Genomic DNA, 24300 nt, shown 5'->3' with positions numbered 1-24300 from the left:
AGCAATCACATCAGAAAACTGACTTACCTGTCTTTGGTTGCAGTTCTATATCAACACAGGTAACTAATGGCAAAGCAGAAAGTAAGTAAGATTGAGAAATAAAAGTATTAACAGTAGAATTAAGTGTTTTCATTTCCCAAGATGCATTTGTGCTAGGCACCATCATTTTGTAGTTGGACTGAACCCAATCTGATTAAAATCCGATGTAGTCTACACGGTGCGAATTCTTTTTGGCTGTTACATTTACTGTCATTTATTCTTTTGTGAGTGCTCATTATATGCATCTGACCATAGGTTTTCCCGAGCCACACAAGAGTGTGGAGTGAATCAACCAATGAAAACACGTAATGCGCCGAAACATATGGGTACAGTACTTCAGAGAACTAAAAGTGAAAATTAGTGTCAATGGCGTGGTAGCACAACTGAATGTATGGTTTATGTGTTATTTCTTTAAAAAATGTTTGTCCACTTGCCTTATGACCATGCATGTTGTTATTTTTGCAATATATATGCATTTTACTGTTGCTATGGGCATAGACTAGTTGCTAGGCATATATGTTTTAATTTACCAATTTAATGTTTATCCATTTGCCTATAACCATCCCTGATGTACACAAAACCAAAAACACACACACATACATACATACATACATACATACATACACACACATACATATGCACACATACATACATACATATACATACACACATACATACACACACAATACATACATACACACATACATACATACATACATACATACATACATACATACATACATACAAACACACATACATACATACATACATACATACATACATTATACATACATACATACATACATACATACATTATACATACATACATACATACATACATACATACATACATATACATACATACATTTACATACATACATACATACATACATACATACATACAAACACACACACACACATACATACATGACATACATACATACATACATACATACATACATACATACATACATTATACATACATACATACATACATACATACATACATACATACATACATACATACATTATACATACATACATACATACATACATACATACATACATACATACATACATACCGGTACATACATACATACATACATACATACATACATACATACATACATACGCATACATACATACATACATACATACATACATACATACATACATACATACTTACATATACATATACATGCACACACATACACACACCATGCCAATTGTACTATGAACCTCAGGTCAGTTGTGCTAACAATGATACATTTTATCTCACACAGTGAACACAAATCAACTTCCTTGTCAGATGAAACAAGGCAGATTCAATCCTAAAAATGTTTATTTCTGTTCACAGAGAGATAATATATAACAATATTTTTTTGTATAACAACATACCATAGCAAGCATAGCAAAGCATACAAAGATAAAATACAGAAATAAGGTGAATACAGTACAATCTTTTAACCAACTGATAGAGGACTGTTTACTGTATAATCAACAAGAAATTTTCCAAGAGGAAGTTTACCATCTATAATATTTCATGTGTAAAATATTGTTTTGAAACTGTATGGTCATCTTGTTTTGTAGTAAATTACTACAGACACAATGGAAATATTTAGCTGATAGAACTACTTGACTTTTTTACAGTCACTGGCTTTACCTTGTCAACCAAACTATGACAAACTAGTTTACCAGTGCTCAGGTTGTAGTGTAAACAATGTATGCCCTTTGACCTCTCACAGGAGCCTTTATGTTGGTGAACCAATATCATAAAATGTTCAATTATACAGGGCAATTGTATATTGCAAGTCTGCAGGCTATAGTCTGTAAAATCCTAACAAGTTAAGGGGTTATTTTTACAAGTTAATGATTTCTGAAAACTTATTAAAGTTTCTGCTGATGTTATTTAGTGGTATGCAGTGTAACATGGTAACCACTGACAAACATGGCGACTGCAATTCCAGACTTGGAAACTTTTCTGAAAGAATTTGGAAAAGATTATCTTTCCTGTACAATTTGCTTGGAGACGTACAAGAATCCCAAAATCCTACCATGTCAACACACTTTTTGTCAAGATTGTCTGACAAAACTGGTGAGGAGAAGTGGTAAGCTAAAATGTTCCGTCTGCAAAAAATCTTGTGAAGTACCAAATGGTAGAGTAGCAGAGTTACAAGGCAACTTCTTCATGAACTCACTGATTGACATTATAGGGAGATCCCTTACAAAACTGAACTGCTAAGTTAACAGTTTGCAGGCCTGTGAACTGTTAGTACTAACAGTCGAACTGCTAATCTTAACAGTTTTTGGAATATCTTAGCAGTTAGAGAAATTTCTAAAAATTTGAACTGCTAGTATATTGCTCTTAGCATGTAAAGCACAAGTTCGAACTGCTAATATGAATGGCCCTTAGCAGTCGCAAATTCTGCATGCTAAGCCCAACAGCTACTATGACTAGGCCTTAGCAGTTGAAAACTGTGCATGCTAAGTGCAACTGCCAAAACTGGTTTTATGACTTGGCCTTAGCAGTTGCAGATTCTGCATGCTAAGCTCAACTGCTACTATGACTAGGCCTTAGCTGTTGAAAATTGTGCATGCTAAGTGTAACTGGTGTAGTAGCAAAAAAATAACAGTTCGAAGTACTAGAACAGAGATCTCTGAGTATTTATACTGTGTTTTGTTTAAATCTGGCCTGTGGTTGCTGTAACAGTGTAACATTTGAAATCTAAGTCATTTATTAACTTAATGTAAAAATTCCACATTGATGTTAGACAACGTTTTACAATAATCAGTTTGCAGTTTAATACATATTGGTTTATTAATATCATATCATATTATCATATCAAGTACAGCTAAGAGCATGAGCTGATCAAGAGTCAAATACCAAAGGTACAACAGTCTAGAGTTCACTATATTTATCGTGTATCCAGTTACTACTACAGTTTTGCAACTATAAATACAAGTACAAAAAAGAAATACTTATATTCCATACAATATTTTCACGAGCTTTCTTTTGTTTAATTGGGAGTTCGTTAATCATCAAATAGGCTGGCCACATGCTCACTCTCGAACACAGCAACTCCATCGCGATCGGTGCAATTGCCTCCCTTTTTACAGTGTACCCTAGCTCTGGATGGAACGACGTGTCGAACATCGTAGCGCATACATACAGAGCTACAGTGTACCACAACAACGTAAATGGGTGAGAATACGTAACGTAAATGGGTGAAGTATGACGTCATAAAATGTTACCAGTCGTGGTCCACACGGAAGTCCATGGTATTTGATTGATACACTATTGAAAAAGAGTTACACTCGTGCATCATTGCTACTATGCAAAACGATATAAATACGTGAAATAGGGTTGGCAATTTAGCAGTGGATTTTGCGACATTGGATATACGAATATTTGACCTATGACCCAGTTGAAACTGACCAATCACTTTGCTTGCCGCGTCTTTTCTTCCAACGGACAGTGTACGTATGTGATTCAACATGGCAGCCTCGCACATTTTCGTCCAACTGTATTTCCCTTTTGACAGTACATTGATCATAAAAAGGGCCGATGAATTAGACGACGATACAAATGTCGAAGTAGGAGTGAGGGTTACATGTAACTTCGAAACAGAGGAAATAACTGAAAGTGGCGAAGCGGTAGTTCACCCACAAGAATACGAGGGAGTGGTGGTATACCATTCGGCGGGTAAGTTATCTTATTTCAACCCACATTTGATTTCCAATGTCTGTTGTATTACGTGACATATATGGTTATGATAAATTCTGTGACAATTTGAACATCTTACAGTTAATAATAATAAGGCTTTTTGATCAAAGATTCATACACATGGGTTGCGTTATTCAACGTTCGGGACGCAATGCATTTGCCATGACTTGTCACCTGTGAGTCAGTCCTTGGAACCATCAGTGTTCAATGTCATCAATGACTGTTACAGTGTACTACTTTGAAGAGAGATTGGAAACATGATTTTGAAGAAAGAACAATATTAAAACAATGAAAAATAAGTGACCATGTACAAAGACAAAGTATGACATGGCCACGGTGCATTGTCACTGATACGTGTCACAGTAACGAGCTCGAGAGAATTTGGTAAATTAGTGCAGACTTGCATAACGTCGTCAAAGTAATGCCGTTATTATATCAGATCTTTAGTTATCTGTTCAAATTTAATCCGAAAACCTGCTAGCTGTAGTTTAACATCGTAAATTGTATGATGCTGAATTACCTTCAAAAATTGCGGGAAATGATGCCACAAACTATTTCACAGTTTTGGAGTGCTCAGCAGTAAGGTATGGCAAGTCTCATGTACCACAGGTTTCATCAAGACGATATTCCTATGTTTAGTTTGCACATTTCTGTTTGTTTTGAAATTGTTCATGCCCTTGATATTTATTTTCAAAGCATTGCAAATTTTCTGTGAAAACTATCAAAGGCTGACTAGAAAAAAAGTCTGAGACTGAGAAAGAACATTAGTTTTTCGTTCAATTATAATCTGTGCTTGGATTTATTATGAAAGAATGTTTTTTTTTTAAAATGTATGGATATGAGTGATAATATATGTAGAGTGTGTTCACATTGAATTACAGTTATTATTACAGAAACGAAGGTTCTAATTTTTTTTAAAAAGAAGAGTAAAAGAAATTCCCTTACACATAAACTTAGTTTGTGTTGCTTTAAAAAGTAACAATCCTTCAAGTTAAGGAAGTTTATACTTAATCATATGTTGTTACTTTTGCAGGAAAGGATTCTTGTTAAGATTAAAAACAACCCTAATCTATATGGTGATGTCAAAGTCTCATCTTTAAAGCTGTTCAAGGCAGAGAAGAAGGCTTCATAGTCAAAAGATTATTTTGGTGAGTAAAATATATATGACACTAGAAGAAATATTGGCTTATCAACAATTTGTTTTATAACTCACACAGGCCGACTATTCTTTACACTTGAGAACAGTGAGTTACAACTGTCACAATTATGATGTTTATTTTTAGTCCCAATCAGATGAAGTCCAGGATGAGGACTTATACAATAGGGTCCATCCGGAGTCATTTCTAAAAGTGTTCTTTTCCTAAAAGAATCAGCAAAATTTGCTCTAGCAACCATGACGCACCCTTAGCAACAACCAAATGTCAGTATTTTATTTTTGTCAACACATACTAATTTTATTTTTGAGTGATGATAAACATGTTTTGTTTAGTTTTTTGACATTTTTTTTTGTTATCAATATCTGTAGGTGTTCTATTGAATGAACTGATTGACATCGTCTTCACCTTTGAAGAGCTTGCAAATAGTTGTGGCATGGGGAAGTGGTGTGGAATCTAAAGTACCTTTGGACAGCCATCAAATCGAGGCAATAAAAAGTAAGACAATTAAAAGGAGCAATGTATATTGATAATTATTTATCTTGTATTACAGTGAACCGAGATATTAACATGCAATGTTATATTCGTGCTATAGGAAATCAAGTTGATTATTCACATTTAATTTTAGAGCCAACAAGGTATTCAGTGTTGTTTGTGCACATAAACAATGTGTTGAGAACAATGAAATTTGACATTAGGCTACTGTAATTATAGATGCTTACTGTAAAGTACATATACAGTGCATTAAATAAAAATTTGTTTCTCCTTGTACCATGATAGTGATGGCAGTCGATAGTAACACTGTATGAAAATGTTATCCTGAGTCTGACTTGCATCTAAAATAATTTACATCTACAGTCACACAGTTTTATTTTCATGTTCATGATTGGGCATAAAATTAAAACTGCCTAAAAATAATTTCCAGTTTCATAGTATATTACCTGAAATAGAGTTACACACCCAAACAGAGGCGTAATTGTCATAAAATCAAGCAACCGCAAACTTAAAGAAAAAAGAAATCGTCTGATTTTGTGCAGCACAAATATGCCAACTCCACTAATTGCCGGATCCCATGGTGCCATGCATAGCAACAAATATACTTGTTCCACTCTGACCTCAAGTGTGGCATGAAATATGGCATAGCAGCTATTTGGATTGCTTGAATTTACATTATTTACTAGACTACAGATGCAAATGGATGTCTAATGAGCAATGGTTGTTTCTTTGGATTTACTATGCATGTAATAACCCATTTGTCAGCTTTTTGTGTGTAAGATATAATATGCATTATGAGTTTAATAAGTTGATTTTAAACAAGTCACTATAACTTTAAAATGCAAATGCTTGAGCTTGGTGTTCCTATGAAAATGCATCCGTGACTTCAATCAGATACTAATGTACACCTTTGTTTTATCTATAGAGTACCTGTTAGCGAGAGAACAGGATTCCGGAATGAAATATGACATCACAGAGACAGCTTTCAATAAAAAAGTTACCAATAAACTAAGCAACGCAAGATGTAAGCATGACCTGGCAAGACTGATATCTTGTAATACCGATAGTTCCCATTGAATGTTTTAGAACAAAAGTTCTTGTTTTTCTGTAAGTTTTGAGCCTGTATCAAAGTGATTTTTAGATATATCACTTCCAATTGTACTTTATCATCTATATTTAGTTCAACAGTATAGTAACAAGAAGTAAATAAATGAAGATTTCTTAGTATATTTTGATTCCGTGCAGGTTTATTGTGTATGCAAGTTCTGTAGTGAAGTCTAATCTGGTGAGTAGTGGACATCCTTTTAAATATGTATTCAAAGAGGTAAAAAAAACAATTGCACTTCTACATCACATTCATGAAGTGGACTCACTGGCATATATTTTGTGCATTTGCAAGCTGTCAAATTCAAGTGTACTGCTGAATAACAAACTGTATACAGGCTAATATCTTAACCTTTACATGCAGGCCTTGCTAGCAGTTGAACTGCTAAGCTCATTTAAATATTTCGGCCTATACACATGCTAAGGAACTGCTAGTGAACTGTGAAGGCTTAACTAGCAGTTGAACTGCTAATCTTGAAGGTTAAGGAGCAGGCCTTGCTAGCAGTTGAACTGCTTAGCTCATTTAAATATTTCGGCATATACACATGCTAAGGAACTGCTAGTGAACTGCTAAGGCCCTATGTACTGCTTATGGGCAAAAATAACAGTTTGAAGGTTAATATCTTAGCCTTTACATGCTAATATGAAGGTTAAGCGCAGGCCTGCAAGTTTTGTAAGGGATGTCAACCAACAAGTGAACTGTCTGAACCAGCTCCAGGGCTTTGTGAAGGATGTGATGAAAACACAGCAACAAACAGGTGTGTAGATTGTAATATCAATTTTTGTCCTCCATGTACAAAGTCTCATAGAAGAGCTAAGGTGACTAGAAATCATACCATTATTACAGTAGAAGAGTATAAAGAAGGAAGGTCTACTAGTTGTTTACTACCACAAAAAGTCTACTGTAATGTTCACCCAGAGAATGAAGTCAAATACTTCTGTGAGAGCTGTCAAGTTACTATGTGTACTGACTGTGCCATGATTAAACATCGCAGTGAGAAACATGTCCACAGAGAACTCAAAGAGGCAGCAGATAAGTGCATCATACAGTTGAAGGAAATGGTGGCAAGGCTGAGAAAGAAAGAAAAGGAAACTGAAAGATGTAAATCAGAAGTCAAACAGACCAGAAACCAACTACAGGTACGGTGTCAGGAAGAAGAAAAGAAGGTGAGAAAGAAAGCAGAAGAGATGGTACAGAAAATAAGGAAGGAAGAGAAGAGATTGGTAGATGAGTTGAAGTCAGAGTATGGACAGAAAGTAAAAACTACTGAAGTCCAAATAGATGAATGGGAAATGAAACATGGCAACATTTCAAGTACATGTGGTTATCTAGAAGCACTGATGCATCATGGGAGTGCTGCTCAGCTGATGACCAATAAACAGCAAACAGTACAGCATATTGAAGCCCTTATCACCATGGAAACAAACCCAAACATTAAACCAGAAGTAATTGAATTTAAGCCAGCTACAGAGGTTCCAGGACAGGGCATGCTGGGATTGCTGTGCAGAAAGACAGAGAACAGTGACATGGTAACTGAAACACAAAATGTGGTAGGCTCCTACATGGGTCAAAGGTCAAGAGGTTATCCCAGTGATACTGGTAGAGTGAAAACAACAATGCCTGAGATATGTGCCTCCAAGTGTACTGTTGACAAACTTCCATCAAAGCTACTAGAAGGAGAGTCAGGTGACATAGTGATCAGAACCAAAGACAGCCAGGGAAGACAAGTCATACCAACACCAGCTGTGAAGGCTGAGATGAGAAAACCAGATGGAACAAGAGAAGATGTCAAAGTAACTGACAACAGAGATGGTACACTGGTATTCACTGTCAAAGGAGAAATGGAAGGCAGACATCAAGTTACCATGGCAATTGGAGATCAACTAATACAAGGATCACCGTTCAGTATTCCTGTCACCAAAAGATTGGTGAAGATACTGGGGAAGAAGGGGAGTAAGAAAGGATGCTTTAATGGACCAGCTGGTGTCATCATGAACAAAAGAAGACAATTTGTTGTTGCTGATAATTGGAATAGGAGGATACAAGTCATAGATAGAGATGGAAATCATATTAGATTTATAACATTCACTCAGTTTAAGAATGAATTCAGACCATGGGATGTAGCAGTGTCAGATGATGGAAATTATTTCATGACAGATGATGGTAATAAGCAGATAGTTGTAAGTGACAAGGATGGAAACCTTATCAGATGCTTTGGACAGAAAGAAATGAAGTATCCATGGGGTATAGCTATCAGCCCTGTAGATGGCGCTGTTTATGTGACTGACTGGGATGGTAAAGGTGAGGATACTGACAAGACAACACATTGTATCAGGAAATACACCCAGGATGGTAAATACGTCACTACAGTAGGCAGCTATGGAAGTGGACCAGCTCAATTCAAAGGACCTACACGTCTTTGTGTCAGCAGACAAGGAAGACTGTATGTACCAGACTTCAACAACCATCGTATACAGGTCTTTAATCAAGATTGTCAATTCCTGTATCAGTTTGGTGACAATGGGGAGGAAGAAGAAGATGGTGACCTGTATTGGCCAGAATCTGTGGCTGTAGACAAGGATGAATTTCTGTACATTACAGAACAAGGCAATAAGAGAGTACAGAAATTTGACAAGAAGGGTCAATTCATACGTCGTATTGATAGAGAAGAAGATGGATTGGTGTTACCAGTTTCTGTGACACTAACTGATGACTGGCCTGTCAAAGTTGTTGTCGCAGACTATAAAAGTGACTGTCTGAAGGTCTTCACTCAATGAAGAAAGAAACCATAAAGTCAACATCAATCTCATCTGTATGTGATGAACATTGCCAGAAACAATATTTTGTAATAACCTCACTCTAAGACTTAGAGGATTATTGAGATACTTCATTCCTAAATGTTGTCAAACTGTAGCCAATATAAATATATACAGTGACCACAATGATAACAATGGAAGAAACTTAAAGTTTCCTGATGACTATAAATGAACATATCAGTCTCCAAGAGTCTATGGAACTCAATAGCCATGGCAACTCCTTCATTAAACTGCCAAACCAGGTCGAATTAAATTAATCCAAAATTGTTATTTCCATTGTACAATCACTATTTCAACTGCTACTGAATAAAGTATCTATACCATTATACCCAGCTGACACTTAACTTGAACACCTGAGTTAACATGTATAGACGTCACCACTATCTGAAAATTACAAGATCCTGTGAACCATTAACAGTTTCACATTGTGTGTATGCAGTAGTACCAATACTTTGACAGTGACTACCAGATGTAGAATTCAGCTGTGGAATTCTTGATTCTCAAAACCAATGATCATAAACAGCGTCTACATCTACCATGGAGTGAACAAAACTGACAGTTTGCAGTCAAAAGCTCTCAGCTTATCAACAGCACCCTCTACCATGGAGTGAACAAAACTGACAGCTTACCGTCAAAAGCTCTCAGCTTAATATCAACAGCACCCTCTATCATAGAGTCACTGCTGAACAAAACTGACAGTTTGCAGTCAAAAGCTTTGCCGACAGTAACAGTCCTGTGTGTGGAGGACAACCGCAGTGGAATTCTTTGCTGACAGTAACAGTCCTGTGTGTGGAAGACAACTGTAGTGGAATTCTTTGCTGGCAGTAACTGTCATGTGTGTGGAGGACAACTGTAGTGGAATTATTTGCTGGCAGTAACAGTCCTGTGTGTGGGGGACAACTGTTATCTGAATTCTTAACTCATCTCTTTTCAAACTGATAACACTTAACTGACAATTCTGATGTTTGAAATCATAACTTTGAGCTTTAAATGACAGCACGGGACAGGTACAACCAGATAAAGATTCTGTATTTGATATTAAGTGAGATGAGAATAATGACACTGACCATTACAAATTGGTGAATATACTCAGATCCTGTGTTACAGTGCATTAAGACAACATGTAGTCTGTAAAGATATGACATCATATGCCAATAATGTAATCAGCTAGTGGTTAAATTTAAGTCTGACAGGGGTTATTTCAGCCAGTGGTTAAATTTAAGTCTGACAGGGGTTATTTCAGTCAGTGGTTAAATTTAAGTCTGACAGGGGTTATTTCAGCCAGTGGTTAAATTTAAGTCTGACAGGGGTTATTTCAGTCAGTGGTTAAATTTAAGTCTGACAGGGGTTATTTCAGTCAGTGATTAAATTTAAGTCTGACAGGGGTTATTTCAGCCAGTGGTTAAATTTAAGTCTGACAGGGGTTATTTCAGTCAGTGGTTAAATTTAAGTCTGACAGGGGTTATTTCAGTCAGTGGTTAAATTTAAGTCTGACAGGGGTTATTTCAGCCAGCGGTTCAATTTAAGTCTGACAGGGGTTATTTCAGCCAGTGGTTAAATTTAAGTCTGACAGGGGTTATTTCAGCCAGTGGTTAAATTTAAGTCTGACAGGGGTTATTTCAGCCAGTGGTTAAATTTAAGTCTGACATGGGTTATTTCAGCCAGTGGTTAAATTTAAGTCTGACAGGGGTTATTTCAGCCAGTGGTTAAATTTAAGTCTGACAGGGGTTATTTCAGCCAGTGGTTAAATTTAAGTCTGACAGGGGTTATTTCAGCCAGTGGTTAAATTTAAGTCTGACAGGGGTTATTTCAGCCAGTGGTTAAATTTAAGTCTGACAGGGGTTATTTCAGCCAGTGGTTCAATTTAAGTCTGACAGGGGTTATTTCAGTCAGTGGTTAAATTTAAGTCTGACAGGGGTTATTTCAGCCAGTGGTTAAATTTAAGTCTGACAGGGGTTATTTCAGTCAGTGGTTAAATTTAAGTCTGACAGGGGTTATTTCAGTCAGTGATTAAATTTAAGTCTGACAGGGGTTATTTCAGCCAGTGGTTAAATTTAAGTCTGACAGGGGTTATTTCAGTCAGTGGTTAAATTTAAGTCTGACAGGGGTTATTTCAGTCAGTGGTTAAATTTAAGTCTGACAGGGGTTATTTCAGCCAGCGGTTCAATTTAAGTCTGACAGGGGTTATTTCAGCCAGTGGTTAAATTTAAGTCTGACAGGGGTTATTTCAGCCAGTGGTTAAATTTAAGTCTGACAGGGGTTATTTCAGCCAGTGGTTAAATTTAAGTCTGACATGGGTTATTTCAGCCAGTGGTTAAATTTAAGTCTGACAGGGGTTATTTCAGCCAGTGGTTAAATTTAAGTCTGACAGGGGTTATTTCAGCCAGTGGTTAAATTTAAGTCTGACAGGGGTTATTTCAGCCAGTGGTTAAATTTAAGTCTGACAGGGGTTATTTCAGCCAGTGGTTAAATTTAAGTCTGACAGGGGTTATTTCAGCCAGTGGTTCAATTTAAGTCTGATAGGGGTTATTTCAGTCAGTGATTAAATTTAAGTCTGACAGGGGTTATTTCAGCCAGTGGTGAAATTTAAGTCTAACAGGACTGAACAACACAGCTGTATCTTACAGTCAAAGACAACTGGAGTGGAATTCTTTGCTTCTAAATTGTGCCTTGATCTACAGTGGACATATGGTACAATGTTATCATCACTGAAAGTATATTTCCTTATTCCAAATTAAGAATTATTTGTTGTATTACTCAGAAACCTTAGCTATCACCATAGTAACCAAGAAACTTATATCACTGAAAGTATAATGTTTCCTTATTTCATATTAAAGTGACAATATGGATTAGGATTAGGTATTTATTTTGGATACAAAACAATTTTATCATGACTTCCTCCTTCAAAAATCAGCATGAAATAATATTGACAAAGTCTGTGTTTGCAACTCAATACATTGCAAAAAAATTAAAAATTTGTTTTACACATTTATTAATCTTTTGTAATATACTGAATTACAGACTTGGCATATGTTGTTTCACATTGATTTTTTAAGTAGTAAGCCATGATAAAATTGTTTGATAAATTAAAAATCCAAAATAAATACCCAATCCTCATCCATATTGTCACTTTTAAGAATTATGTATATATAAATAAGTTACTCTTATTACTCAGAAACTTACGTAGCTATCACCATAGTAACCTAGCCATCTATATCATCACTGATAGCCTAATACTAATGAGCTGTACCATTTCACTGGAGGTGGGGTGGATTGGGTGGGGAGGGGTAAAGTAAGTAGAAAATCACTATCGGTGATTATCTACTAACTTCAGCACAATTTTCAACTATTCTTGATTTTTGGTCAATACTTGTATTCAAATATAAATTATTATGTAAAGAATTGTAAAATATGTGTACCTTTTCAAAAGACATTTGATTACTCATTCAGAAATTGTATATAAAATTTGTAAATTCTGATATTTGCTACAAAAATGTCATAAAACCAGCAGAGTGAATATGGAGACTAGTTGACAAGAATGACAACTAGCAGAGAATGCAGAACAGTGCCCTCAATGGTGGGAATGGCTCTTTTTGTAACAACTACACTCAGTTACCCAGACTCTCAGTGCTGGGTCTCTACTATATGACCAACCAGACAAGAGTCTGGGGAAATGTGATCCAAATTAAGTCACCTACACCAGATCTCTTTCCCAGAGCAGTGCATGCTGTGGAATATTTCATGTCCAACATTGCAGGCTGAATGATCCAGGTACCTTCACGACAGGTTATCATGTCTCTAGTGACTGATATATCTTATTTACAACTAACATGCCTAATGTAACTTGTAAACCTATTTTTCATGACTGTGACTTCCGGTTTTGGCAACTTTGGATTATGTTTCCCAAGACTCTCGTCTGGATGGTAGTAGCTGTATGAGCTCCCAGCAGTGGGATTCTGGGTAACCAAGACTACTACAATATCTATTGTACTACATTTTATATTTTTTACACAGAAATTAATGAATTGCTTCGGGGAGACTTCAAAAGATAGGTGTCACATGAAAACAAATAAATTATTTCAGTTTTAACTCAGACCTGGCCTACCACTTGGGGATATTTTATACATTTTATTTGCAGTATTTCAAAACTATGTCATACTTAATCTGATAAAAATACAATTTTATTAGAGAAGAATTTCTCTCATGGTAAAACAATATTATCAACATTATCTCCCTGTAATAACTTTTTTTTCCATCTTTTGATTTTCACCAATATTATGTGTTTACATTTGGCTTTGTTGAGACTAAAATATTTTGTGATGAAAACTTATTTTGGTCTCCCCCACAACACCAACTAAGGGTACCAGTAATTAGTTTTTACTCTACACCAATCTTTAGATGTCTCCCCTTACTATGTTACGAGAGTAGACATTTAGACAATGTTTAATATATTCATATAACTGATTATTAAATTTCATTCTCTGTGATTCAGAACATGCAAACTATGATGTGTATTTATTGGAGTGAGTGAGTGAGTGAGTGAGTGATGTATTCATCAGCTGATGTTGTTACTAGGCAACCAGGTCCTTGACTACTGAGAGTGAAGCTCATTCACTGCATCAGTTTGAGTTGATAAGGTAAACAGAGGTTAATATTCAAGTGATATACAAAACCTTGATCTGTACTAGCTGGTCTGTAACACAATGGACAAGAAATATAGAGTGGTGGGGTTAAAGGTCACCGTAATCTTATCCATGTTTGGTTTTCTTTTCAGTTATCTCAGAGTGATCATGTGACTTGAGTGATCATGTGACTTGAGTGACTAAATGCAAAATGAACCAAAATAATACAGCCTGTACAAATTACATAGAGAGTGGCACATTCTGGTACAAGTGTATAGAGGGCGCTATTCATTGGAATTTTCTTCAAGGCACGCCATCACTACATAGATAAGCTTCTGGACTTCAAAATTTACAAGTTTGTTTGTGTGTGATGAAGTTCAGTTCAAAAGCACTCCATCTTTATTCAAGTTCAAGTTAAAGTGGCCCTATGGAAGAAGATGTGGTATTTATTTTGGAGTTAAAACAATTTTATCACGTCTTACTACTTGAAAAATCACCCCAGACACAATATAAATCATTATTAACTTGAGAAAACTACTTGACACAAACACTTGTTGAACTGAAATGTCTACTAAACTATGAGAAACACAAACTACATGTACATTAGGAATTTTTGCATCACTAGACATCACAAGTTACAAAAATATAGAAATCATTATTTAGTTAAAATGAATGAAGTGTTTGACTTTTGTCAAAATCTTTTTATGTATAAAGTCAGTATTTAGTCTATTATGTAAAGTTAAAGAAATGAGTTCATATTTTGGTTAGTAGCTCAGATACAAGATATATATTGTGTACACACATAAACTAAATACATGTACTGTATATTTACAATGCCAGGCATAATATAAATCATGATGTACTGGTAGCCGAATGAACTATTTGACTTTTGTAGACAATAACAGATTCAGACTTCATTGTCTACCAAACTAGGTCACCTAGTGTTTCACTGTGGCCAGTTGAAAAATGTTTGACCTTTTAGTGAACTCTCACAGGAGCCTTTAAGTGTTTGAAGTTTCATCAGTGAACCATGGCAACACACTAAACAATACAAAGTAGCTGTGATTAAGCTGTAAAATACTCACAAGCTAGAGGGTTCTCTGAGAAGTTTCTACTGAGATTTAGTCTTATACACCTGTGACTGGCCAACATGGCGACTGCAATTCCAGATTTGGAAACATTTCTAAAAGAACTTGGAGATGATTACCTTTCCTGTACAATCTGTTTAGAGGAGTACAAGAATCCTAAAGTGCTACCATGTGATCATACATTTTGTCAAGAATGTCTGATCAAGATTGTTGAAAGAAAAGGCAGGTTGCAGTGCTCGGTCTGTGATACACCCTGTGAATTACCTCAAAATGGAGTTCCTGGACTTAAAGTCAACTTCTTCATGAACTCACTGCTTGACATAGTTGGAAGGTGTCAACCAACTGATGTATCGGAACCAGGACGTTGTGAAGGATGTGACGAAAACACAGCAACAAACAGGTGTGTAGATTGTAATATCAATTTTTGTCCTCCATGTACAAAGTCTCATAGAAGAGCTAAAGTGACTAGAAATCATACCATTATTACAGTAGAAGAGTATAAAGAAGGAAGGTCTACTAGTCGTTTACTACCACAAAAAGTCTACTGCAATGTTCACCCAGAGAATGAAGTCAAATACTTCTGTGAGAGCTGTCAAGTCACTATGTGTACTGACTGTGCCATGATTAAACATCGCAGTGAGAAACATGTCCACAAAGAACTCAAAGAGGCAGCAGATAAGTACATCATACAGTTGAAGGACATGTTGACAAAGCTGAGAAAGAAAGAAAAGGAAACTGAAAGATGTAGATCAGAAGTCAAACAGACCAGAAACCAACTACAGGTACAGTGTCAGGAAGAAGAAAAGAAGGTGAGAAAGGAAGCAGAAGAGATGGTACAGAAAATAAGGAAGGAAGAGAAGAGATTGGTAGATGAGTTGAAGTCAGAGTATGGACAGAAAGTGAAAACTGCTGAAGTCCAAATAGATGAATGGGAAATGAAACATGGTAATATTTCAAGTACATGTGGTTATCTAGAAGCACTGATGCATCATGGGAGTGCTGCTCAGCTGATGACCAATAAAGAACAAACAATACAGCATATTGAAGCTCTTATCACCATGGAAACAAACCCAAACATTAACCCAGAAGTAATTGAATTTAAGCCAGCTACAGAAGTTCCAGGACAGGGCATGCTGGGATTGCTGTGCAGAAAGACAGAGAACAGTGACATGGCAACTGACACCAGAAATTTGCCAGGCTCCTACAGGGGTCAAAGGTCAAGCAGTTATCCCAGGGATACTGGTAGAGTCAAAACAACAATGTCTGAGATATGTGCCTCCAAGTGTACTGTTGACAAACTTCCAACAAAGCTACTAGAAGGAGAGTCAGGTGACATAGTGATCAGAACCAAAGACAGCCAGGGAAGACAAGTCATATTACCAACACCAGCTGTGAAAGCTGAGATGAGAAAACCAGATGGAACAAGAGAAGATGTCAAAGTAACTGACAACAGAGATGGTACACTAGTATTCACTGTCAAAGGAGAAAAAGAAGGTACACATCAAGTTACCATGGCAATTGGAGATCAACTAATACAAGGATCACCTTTCAGTATTCCTGTCACCAAAAGATTGGTGAAGACACTGGGGAAGAAGGGGAGTAAGAAAGGATGCTTTAATGGACCAAACAGTGTCATCATGAACAAAAGAAGACAATATGTTGTTGCTGATAAATGGAATAATAGGATACAAGTCATAGATAGAGATGGAAATCACATTAGATTTATTACATTCACTCAGTTTAAGAATGAATTCAAACCATGGGATGTAGCAGTGTCAGATGATGGAAATTATTTCATGACAGATGATGGTAATAAGCAGATAGTTGTAAGTGACGAGGATGGAAACCTTATCAGATGCTTTGGACAGAAAGAAATGAAGTCTCCATTAGGTATAGCTATCAGCCCTGTAGATGGCACTGTTTATGTGACTGACTATGATGCTAAAGGTGTTGACACTGACAAGACAACACACTGTATCAGAAAATACACCCAGAATGGTAAATACATCACTACAGTAGGCAGCTTTGGAACTGGACCAGCTCAATTCAGAGGACCTACACATCTTTGTGTCAGCAGACAAGGAAGACTGTATGTACCAGACATCAACAACCATCGTATACACGTCTTCAATCAAGATTGTCAATTCCTGTATCAGTTTGGTGACTATGGGAAAGAAGATGGTGACCTGTATGGGCCACAATCTGTGGCTGTAGACAAGGATGAATTTCTGTACATTGCAGAACAACGCAATAAGAGAGTACAGAAATTTGACAAGAAGGGTGAATTAATATGTCGTATTGATAGTGAAGAAGATGGATTGGTGTGGCCATGTTCTGTGGCACTAACTGATGACTGGCCTGTCAAAGTTGTTGTAGTAGACTTCGACAGTGACTGTCTGAAGGTCTTCACTCAATGAAGAAAGAAACCATAAAGTCAACATCAATCCCATCTGTATGTGATGAACATTGCCAGAAACAATATTTTGTAACAACCACACATCTAAGACTTAGAGGATTATTGAGATACTTCATTCCTAAATGTTGTCAAACTGTCGCCAATATAAATATATACAGAGACCATAATGTTATAACAATGGAAGAAATTAAAGTTTCCTGATGACTAGAAATAATCATATCTTCAAGAGTCTATGGATCTCAAATAACCATGGCAACTCCTCCATTAGACTGCCAAACCAGGTCGAATTAAATTAATCCAAAATTGTTATTTCCATTGTACAATCACTATTTCAACTGCTACTGAATGAAGTATCTATACCATTATACCCAGCTGACACTTAACTTGAACACCTGAGTCAACATGTAGACATCACCACTATCTGAAAATTACAAGATCCTGTGAACCATTAACAGTTTCACATTGTGTGCATACAGTAGTACCAATACTTTGACAGTGACTACCAGATGTAGAATTCAGCTGTGGAATTCTTGATTCTCAAAACCAATGATCATAAACAGCATCTATACATCTACCATGGAGTGAACAAAACTGACAGCTAACCGTCAAAAGCTCTCAGCTTAATATCAACAGCGCCCTCTATCATAGAGTCACTGCTGAACAAAACTGACAGTTTGCAGTCAAAAGCTTTGCCGACAGTAACAGTCCTGTGTGGGGAGGACAACCTTAGTCTTAGTGGAATTCTTTGCTGGCAGCAAACAGTCCTGTGTGTGGAGGACAACTGAAGTGGAATTCTTTGCTGACAGTGACAGTCCTGTGTGTGGGGGACAACTGAAGTGGAATTCTTTGCTGACAGTGACAGTCCTGTGTGTGGGGGACAACTGAAGTGGAATTCTTTGCTGACAGTGACAGTCGACAAGACTACTTATGTACTGAAATGTTATCTGAACTCATCTCTTTTCAAACTGATGACAATTATGATGCTTGAAATCATAACTTTGAGCTTTAAATGACAGCACAACCAGATAAAGATTCTGTATTTGATATTAAGTGAGATAAGAATCATGACACTAACCATTACAAATTGGTGAATATACTCAGATTCTGTGTTACAGTGCATTAAGACAACATGTAGTCTGTAAAGATATGACATCATATGCCAATAATGTAATCAGCTAGTGGTTCAATTTAAGTCTGACATGGGTTATTTCAGCCAGTGGTACAATTTAAGTCTGACATGGGTTATTTCAGCCAGTGGTTAAATTTAAGTCTGACATGGGTTATTTCAGCCAGTGGTACAATTTAAGTCTGACATGGGTTATTTCAGTCAGTGGTTAAATTTAAGTCTGACATGGGTTATTTCAGTCAGTGGTTAAATTTAAGTCTGACAGGGGTTATTTCAGTCAGTGGTTAAATTTAAGTCTGACATGGGTTATTTCAGTCAGTGGTTAAATTTAAGTCTGACATGGGTTATTTCAGCCAGTGGTACAATTTAAGTCTGACATGGGTTATTTCAGCCAGTGGTACAATTTAAGTCTGACATGGGTTATTTCAGTCAGTGGTTAAATTTAAGACTGACATGGGTTATTTCAGTCAGTGGTTAAATTTAAGTCTGACATGGGTTATTTCAGTCAGTGGTTAAATTTAAGTCTGACAGGGGTTATTTCAGTCAGTGGTTAAATTCAAGTCTGACAGGGGTTATTTCAGCAAGTGGTTAAATTCAAGTCTGACAGGGGTTATTTCAGCAAGTGGTTAAATTCAAGTCTGACAGGGGTTATTTCAGCAAGTGGTTAAATTCAAGTCTGACAGGGGTTATTTCAGCAAGTGGTTAAATTCAAGTCTGACAGGGGTTATTTCAGCAAGTGGTTAAATTCAAGTCTGACAGGGGTTATTTCAGCCAGTGGTGAAATTTAAGTCTAAAAGGACTGAACAACATAGCTGTATCTTACAGACTAAGACAACTGGAGTGGAATTCTTTGCTTCTAAATTGTGCCTTAATGATCTACAGTGGACATATGGTACAATGTTATCATCACTGAAAGTATATTTCCTTATTCCAAATTAAGAATTACTTGTTGTATTACTCAGAAACCTACTTAGATATCACCATAGTAACCAAGAACCTTATATCACTGAAAGTATAATATTTCCTTATTTCATATTAAGTGACAACATGGATTAGGATTAGGTATTTATTTTGGATACAAAACAATTTTATCATGACTTCCTCCTTCAAAAATCAGCATGAAATAATATTGACAAAGTCTGTGTTTGCAACTCAATACATTGCAAAAAAATTAAAAATTTGTTTTACACATTTATTAATCTTTTGTAATATACTGAATTACAGACTTGGCATATGTTGTTTCACATTGATTTTTTAAGTAGTAAGCCATGACAAAATTGTTTTATAAATTAAAAATCCAAAATAAATACCCAATCCTCATCCATATTGTCACTTTAAGAATTACATATATATAAATAAGTTACTCTTATTACTCAGAAACTTACGTAGCTATCACCATAGTAACGTAGATATCTATATCATCCCTGATAGCCTTACTACTGAGCTGTACTGTTTCACTGGAGGTGGGGTGGATAGGGTGGGGAGGGGTAAACTGAGTAGAAAATCACTATCGGTGATTATCTACAAACTTTTCAGCACAAATTTAAACTATTCTTGATTTTTGGTCAATACTTGTATTCAAATATATATGTAAAAAAGCGTAAAATATGTGTACGATTTCAAAAGAAATGTGATTAATCATTCAAAAATTGAATATAATTTTTTTAAATTCTGATATTTGCTACAAAAAATGTCATAAAACCAGCACAGTGAATAAGCAGACACGTTGAGAAGAATGACAACTGGCAGAGAATGCAGAACAGTGCCCTCAATGGTGGGATGGCTCTTTTTGTAACAACTATATTGTAGTCTCAGTTACCAAGACTCTCAGTGCTGGGGCTCTAATACAAGACCACCCAGACAAGAGTTTGGGGAAATGTGATCTAAAGTCGCCCACACCAGATCTCTTTCCCAAAGCAGTGCATGCTAGGGAATATTTCATGTCCAACATTGCAGGCTGAATGAACCAGGTACCTTCATGACAGGTTATCATATCTCTAGTGACTGATACATCTTATTTACAACTAAAATGCCTTGTAACTTGTAAGCCCATTTTTCATGACTGTGTCTTCCGGTGTTGGCAACTTTGGATTACGTTTCCCCAGAGTCTCGTCTGGATGGTAGTAGCTGTCACATGAGTCCCCAGCAGTGGGATTCTGGGTAACCAAGACTACTACTATATCTATTGTGCTACATTTTGTATTTTTTACACAGAAATTAATGAATTGCTTAGGGGAGACTTCAAAAGATAGGTGTCACATGAAAACAAATAAATTATTTCAGTTTTAACTCAGACCTGGCCCACCACTTGGGGATATTTTGTACATTTTATTTGCAGTATTTCAAAACTATGTCATACTTAATCTGATAAAAATACAATTTTATTAGAGAAGAATTTCTCTCATGGTAAAACAATATTATCAACATTATCTCCCTGTAATAACTTTTTCCCCATCTTTTGATTTTACCCAATATAAAGTGTTTACATTTTGGCTTTGTTGAGACTAAAATATTTTGTGATGAAAACTTATTTTGGTCTCACCCCACCACACCAACTAAGGGTATCAGTAATTAGTTTTTACTCTACACCAATCTTTAGATGTCTCCCCTTACTATGTTACGAGAGTAGACATTTAGATGATGTTTAATATATTCATATAACTGATTATTAAATTTCATTCTCTGTGATTCAGATTACATGCAAACTATGATGTGTATTTATTTGAGTAAGTGACTGAGTGAGTGAGTGATGTATTCATCAGCTAATGTTGTAACTAGGCAACCATTCACTGCATCAGTTTGAGTTGATAAGGTAAACAGAGGTTAATATGAAAGTAATATACAAAACCTTGGTCTGTACTAGCTGGTCTGTAACACGATGGACAAGAAATATAGAGTGATGGGGTTAGGTCACCATAATCTTATCCATGTTTGGTTTTCTTTTTATCAATGTCAAAACAATAGTTTGAATGTTCATCCTTTCAGTTATCTCAGACTGATCATGTGACTTGAGTGATCATGTGACTTGAGTGACGAAATGCAAAATGAACCAAAACAAATCAGCCTGAACAAATTATATAGAGAGTGGCACATTCTGGTACAAGTGTATAGAGGGCGCTATTCATTGGAATTTTCTTCAAGGCACGCCATCACTACATAGATAAGCTTCTGGACTTCACAATTTACAAGTTTGTTTGTGTGTGTGATGAAGTTCAGTTCAAAAGCACTCGATCTTTATTCAAGTTCAAGTTAAAGTGACCGTATGGAAGGAGATGTGGTATTTATTTTGGAATTAAAACAATTTTATCACGTCTAACTACTTGAAAAATCACCCCAGACACAATATAAATCATTATTAACTTGAGAAAACAAACACTTGTTGAACTGAAATGTACATTAGGAATTTTTGCATCACTAGACATCACAAGTTACAAAAATATAGAAATCATTATTTAGTTGAATGAATGAAGTGTTTGACTTTTGTCAAAATCTTTTTATGTATAAAGTCAGTATTTAGTCTATTATGTAAAGTTAAAGAAATGAGTTCATATTTTGGTTAGTAGCTCAGATACAAGATATATATTGTGTACACACATAAACTAAATACATGTACTGTATATTTACAATGCCAGGCATAATATAAATCATGATGTACTGGTAGCTGAATGAACTATTTGACTTTTGTAGACAATAACAGATTCAGACTTCATTGTCTACCAAACTAGGTCACCTAGTGTTTCACTGTGGCCAGTTGAAAAATGCTTGACCTTTCAGTGAACTCTCACAGGAGCCTTTAAGTGTTTGAAGTTTCATCAGTGAACCATGGCAACACACTAAACAATACAAAGTAACTGTGATTACAGCTGTAAAATGCTCACAAGTTAGAGGGTCCTCTGAGAAGTTTCATACTGACATTTATTTGGCCAACATGGCGACTGCGATTCCAGATTTGGAAACATTTCTAAAAGAACTTGGAGATGATTACCTTTCCTGTACAATCTGTTTAGAGGAGTACAAGAATCCTAAAGTGCTACCATGTGATCATACATTTTGTCAAGAATGTCTGATCAAGATTGTTGAAAGAAAAGGTAGGTTGCAGTGCTCGGTTTGTGATACACCCTGTGAATTACCTCAAAATGGAGTTCCTGGACTTAAAGCCAACTTCTTCATGAACTCACTCCTTGACATAGTTGGGAGGTGTCATCCAACTGATGTATCCGAACCAGGACTTTGTGAAGGATGTGATGAAAACATAGCAACAAACAGGTGTGTAGATTGTAATATCAATTTTTGTCCTTCATGTACTAAGGCCCATAGAAGAGCTAAAGTGACTAGAAATCATACCATTATTACAGTAGAAGAGTATAAAGAAGGAAGGTCTACTAGTCGTTTACTACCACAAAAAGTCTACTGTAATGTTCACCCAGAGAATGAAGTTAAATACTTCTGTGAGAGCTGTCAAGTTACTATGTGTACTGACTGTGCCATGATTAAACATCGCAGTGAGAAACATGTCCACAGAGAACTCAAAGAGGCAGCAGATAAGTACATCATACAGTTGAAGGAAATGGTGGCAAAGCTGCGAAAGAAAGAAAAGGAAACTGAAAGATGTAAATCAGATGTCAAACAGACCAGAAACCAACTACAGGTATGGTGTCAGGAAGAAGAAAAGAAGGTGAGAAAGAAAGCAGAAGAGATGGTACAGAAAATGAGGAAGGAAGAGAAGAGATTGGTAGATGAGTTGAAGTCAGAGTATGGACAGAAAGTAAAAACTACTGAAGTCCAAATAGATGAATGGGAAATGAAACATGGCAACATTTCAAGTACATGTGGTTATCTAGAAGCACTGATGCATCATGGGAGTGCTGCTCAGCTGATGACCAATAAACAGCAAACGGTACAGCATATTGAAGCCCTTATCACCATGGAAACAAACCAAAACATTAAACCAGAAGTAATTGAATTTAAGCCAGCTATAGAAGTTCCAGGACAGGGCATGCTGGGATTGCTGTGCAGAAAGACAGAGAAAAGTGACATGGCAACAGAAACCACAAATGTGGTAGGCTCCTACATGGGTCAAAGGTCAAGCAGTTATCCCAGTGATACTGGTAGACTGAAAACAACAATGTCTGAGATATGTGCCTCCAAGTGTACTGTTGACAAACTTCCATCAAAGCTACTAGAAGGAGAGTCAGGTGACGTAGTGATCAGAACCAAAGACAGCCAGGGAAGACTTAAGTCATACCAACACCAGCTGTGAAGGCTGAGATGAGAAAACCAGATGGAACAAGAGAAGATGTCAAAGTATTAACTGACAACAGAGATGGTACACTAGTATTCACTGTCAGAGGAGAAATGGAAGGTAAACATCAAATTACCATGGCAATTGGAGATCAACTAATACAAGGATCACCTTTCAGTATTCCTGTCATCAAAAGATTGGTGAAGACACTGGGGAAGAAGGGGAGTAAGAAAGGATGCTTTGATAGACCAACTGGTGTCATCATGAACAAAAGAAGACAATTTGTTGTTGCTGATGCAGGGAATAATAGGATACAAGTCATAGATAGAGATGGAAATCATATTAGATTTATTACATTCACTCAGTTTGAGAATGAATTCAAACCAAGGGATGTAGCAGTGTCAGATGATGGAAATTATTTCATGACAGATTGGGGTAATAAGCAGATAGTTATAAGTGACGAGGATGGAAAC

The 24300-nt window shown here is 36.3% G+C and overlaps 3 protein-coding genes and 1 long non-coding RNA gene across 4 annotated transcripts; all 4 read left to right on the top strand.

The window, feature by feature from the left end:
* Positions 1-1987: 1987 nt before the first annotated feature.
* Positions 1988-9294, top strand: LOC144452746 (tripartite motif-containing protein 2-like). Its single transcript, XM_078143895.1, has 3 exons — positions 1988-2216; positions 6338-6450; positions 7318-9294. Exons 1-3 carry the CDS (start codon positions 1988-1990, stop codon positions 9292-9294), a joined length of 2319 nt encoding a protein of 772 aa, XP_078000021.1.
* Positions 3404-6525, top strand: LOC144453069 (uncharacterized). The gene is made up of 4 exons (XR_013482388.1): positions 3404-3742; positions 4797-4911; positions 5289-5415; positions 6338-6525. It is a non-coding gene; the product is annotated as an uncharacterized LOC144453069 (long non-coding RNA).
* A 5811-nt stretch (positions 9295-15105) lies between the features above and the next one.
* LOC144452745 (E3 ubiquitin-protein ligase TRIM45-like) lies at positions 15106-17460 on the top strand. Its single transcript, XM_078143894.1, has one exon. The coding sequence runs from the start codon at positions 15106-15108 to the stop codon at positions 17458-17460; it is 2355 nt and encodes a 784-aa protein (XP_078000020.1).
* A 5053-nt stretch (positions 17461-22513) lies between these two features.
* On the top strand, positions 22514-23845 carry LOC144452744 (tripartite motif-containing protein 2-like). The gene has a single exon (XM_078143893.1). It carries the CDS (start codon positions 22514-22516, stop codon positions 23843-23845), a length of 1332 nt encoding a protein of 443 aa, XP_078000019.1.
* Positions 23846-24300: the final 455 nt, after the last annotated feature.

This window comes from Glandiceps talaboti, chromosome 23 (genome assembly GCF_964340395.1).
Source record: "Glandiceps talaboti chromosome 23, keGlaTala1.1, whole genome shotgun sequence".
NCBI classification, from domain to species: domain Eukaryota; kingdom Metazoa; phylum Hemichordata; class Enteropneusta; family Spengelidae; genus Glandiceps; species Glandiceps talaboti.
The sequence above is the reverse complement of the archived record's forward strand: the minus strand, read 5'-3'. Positions and strand labels throughout refer to the sequence as shown.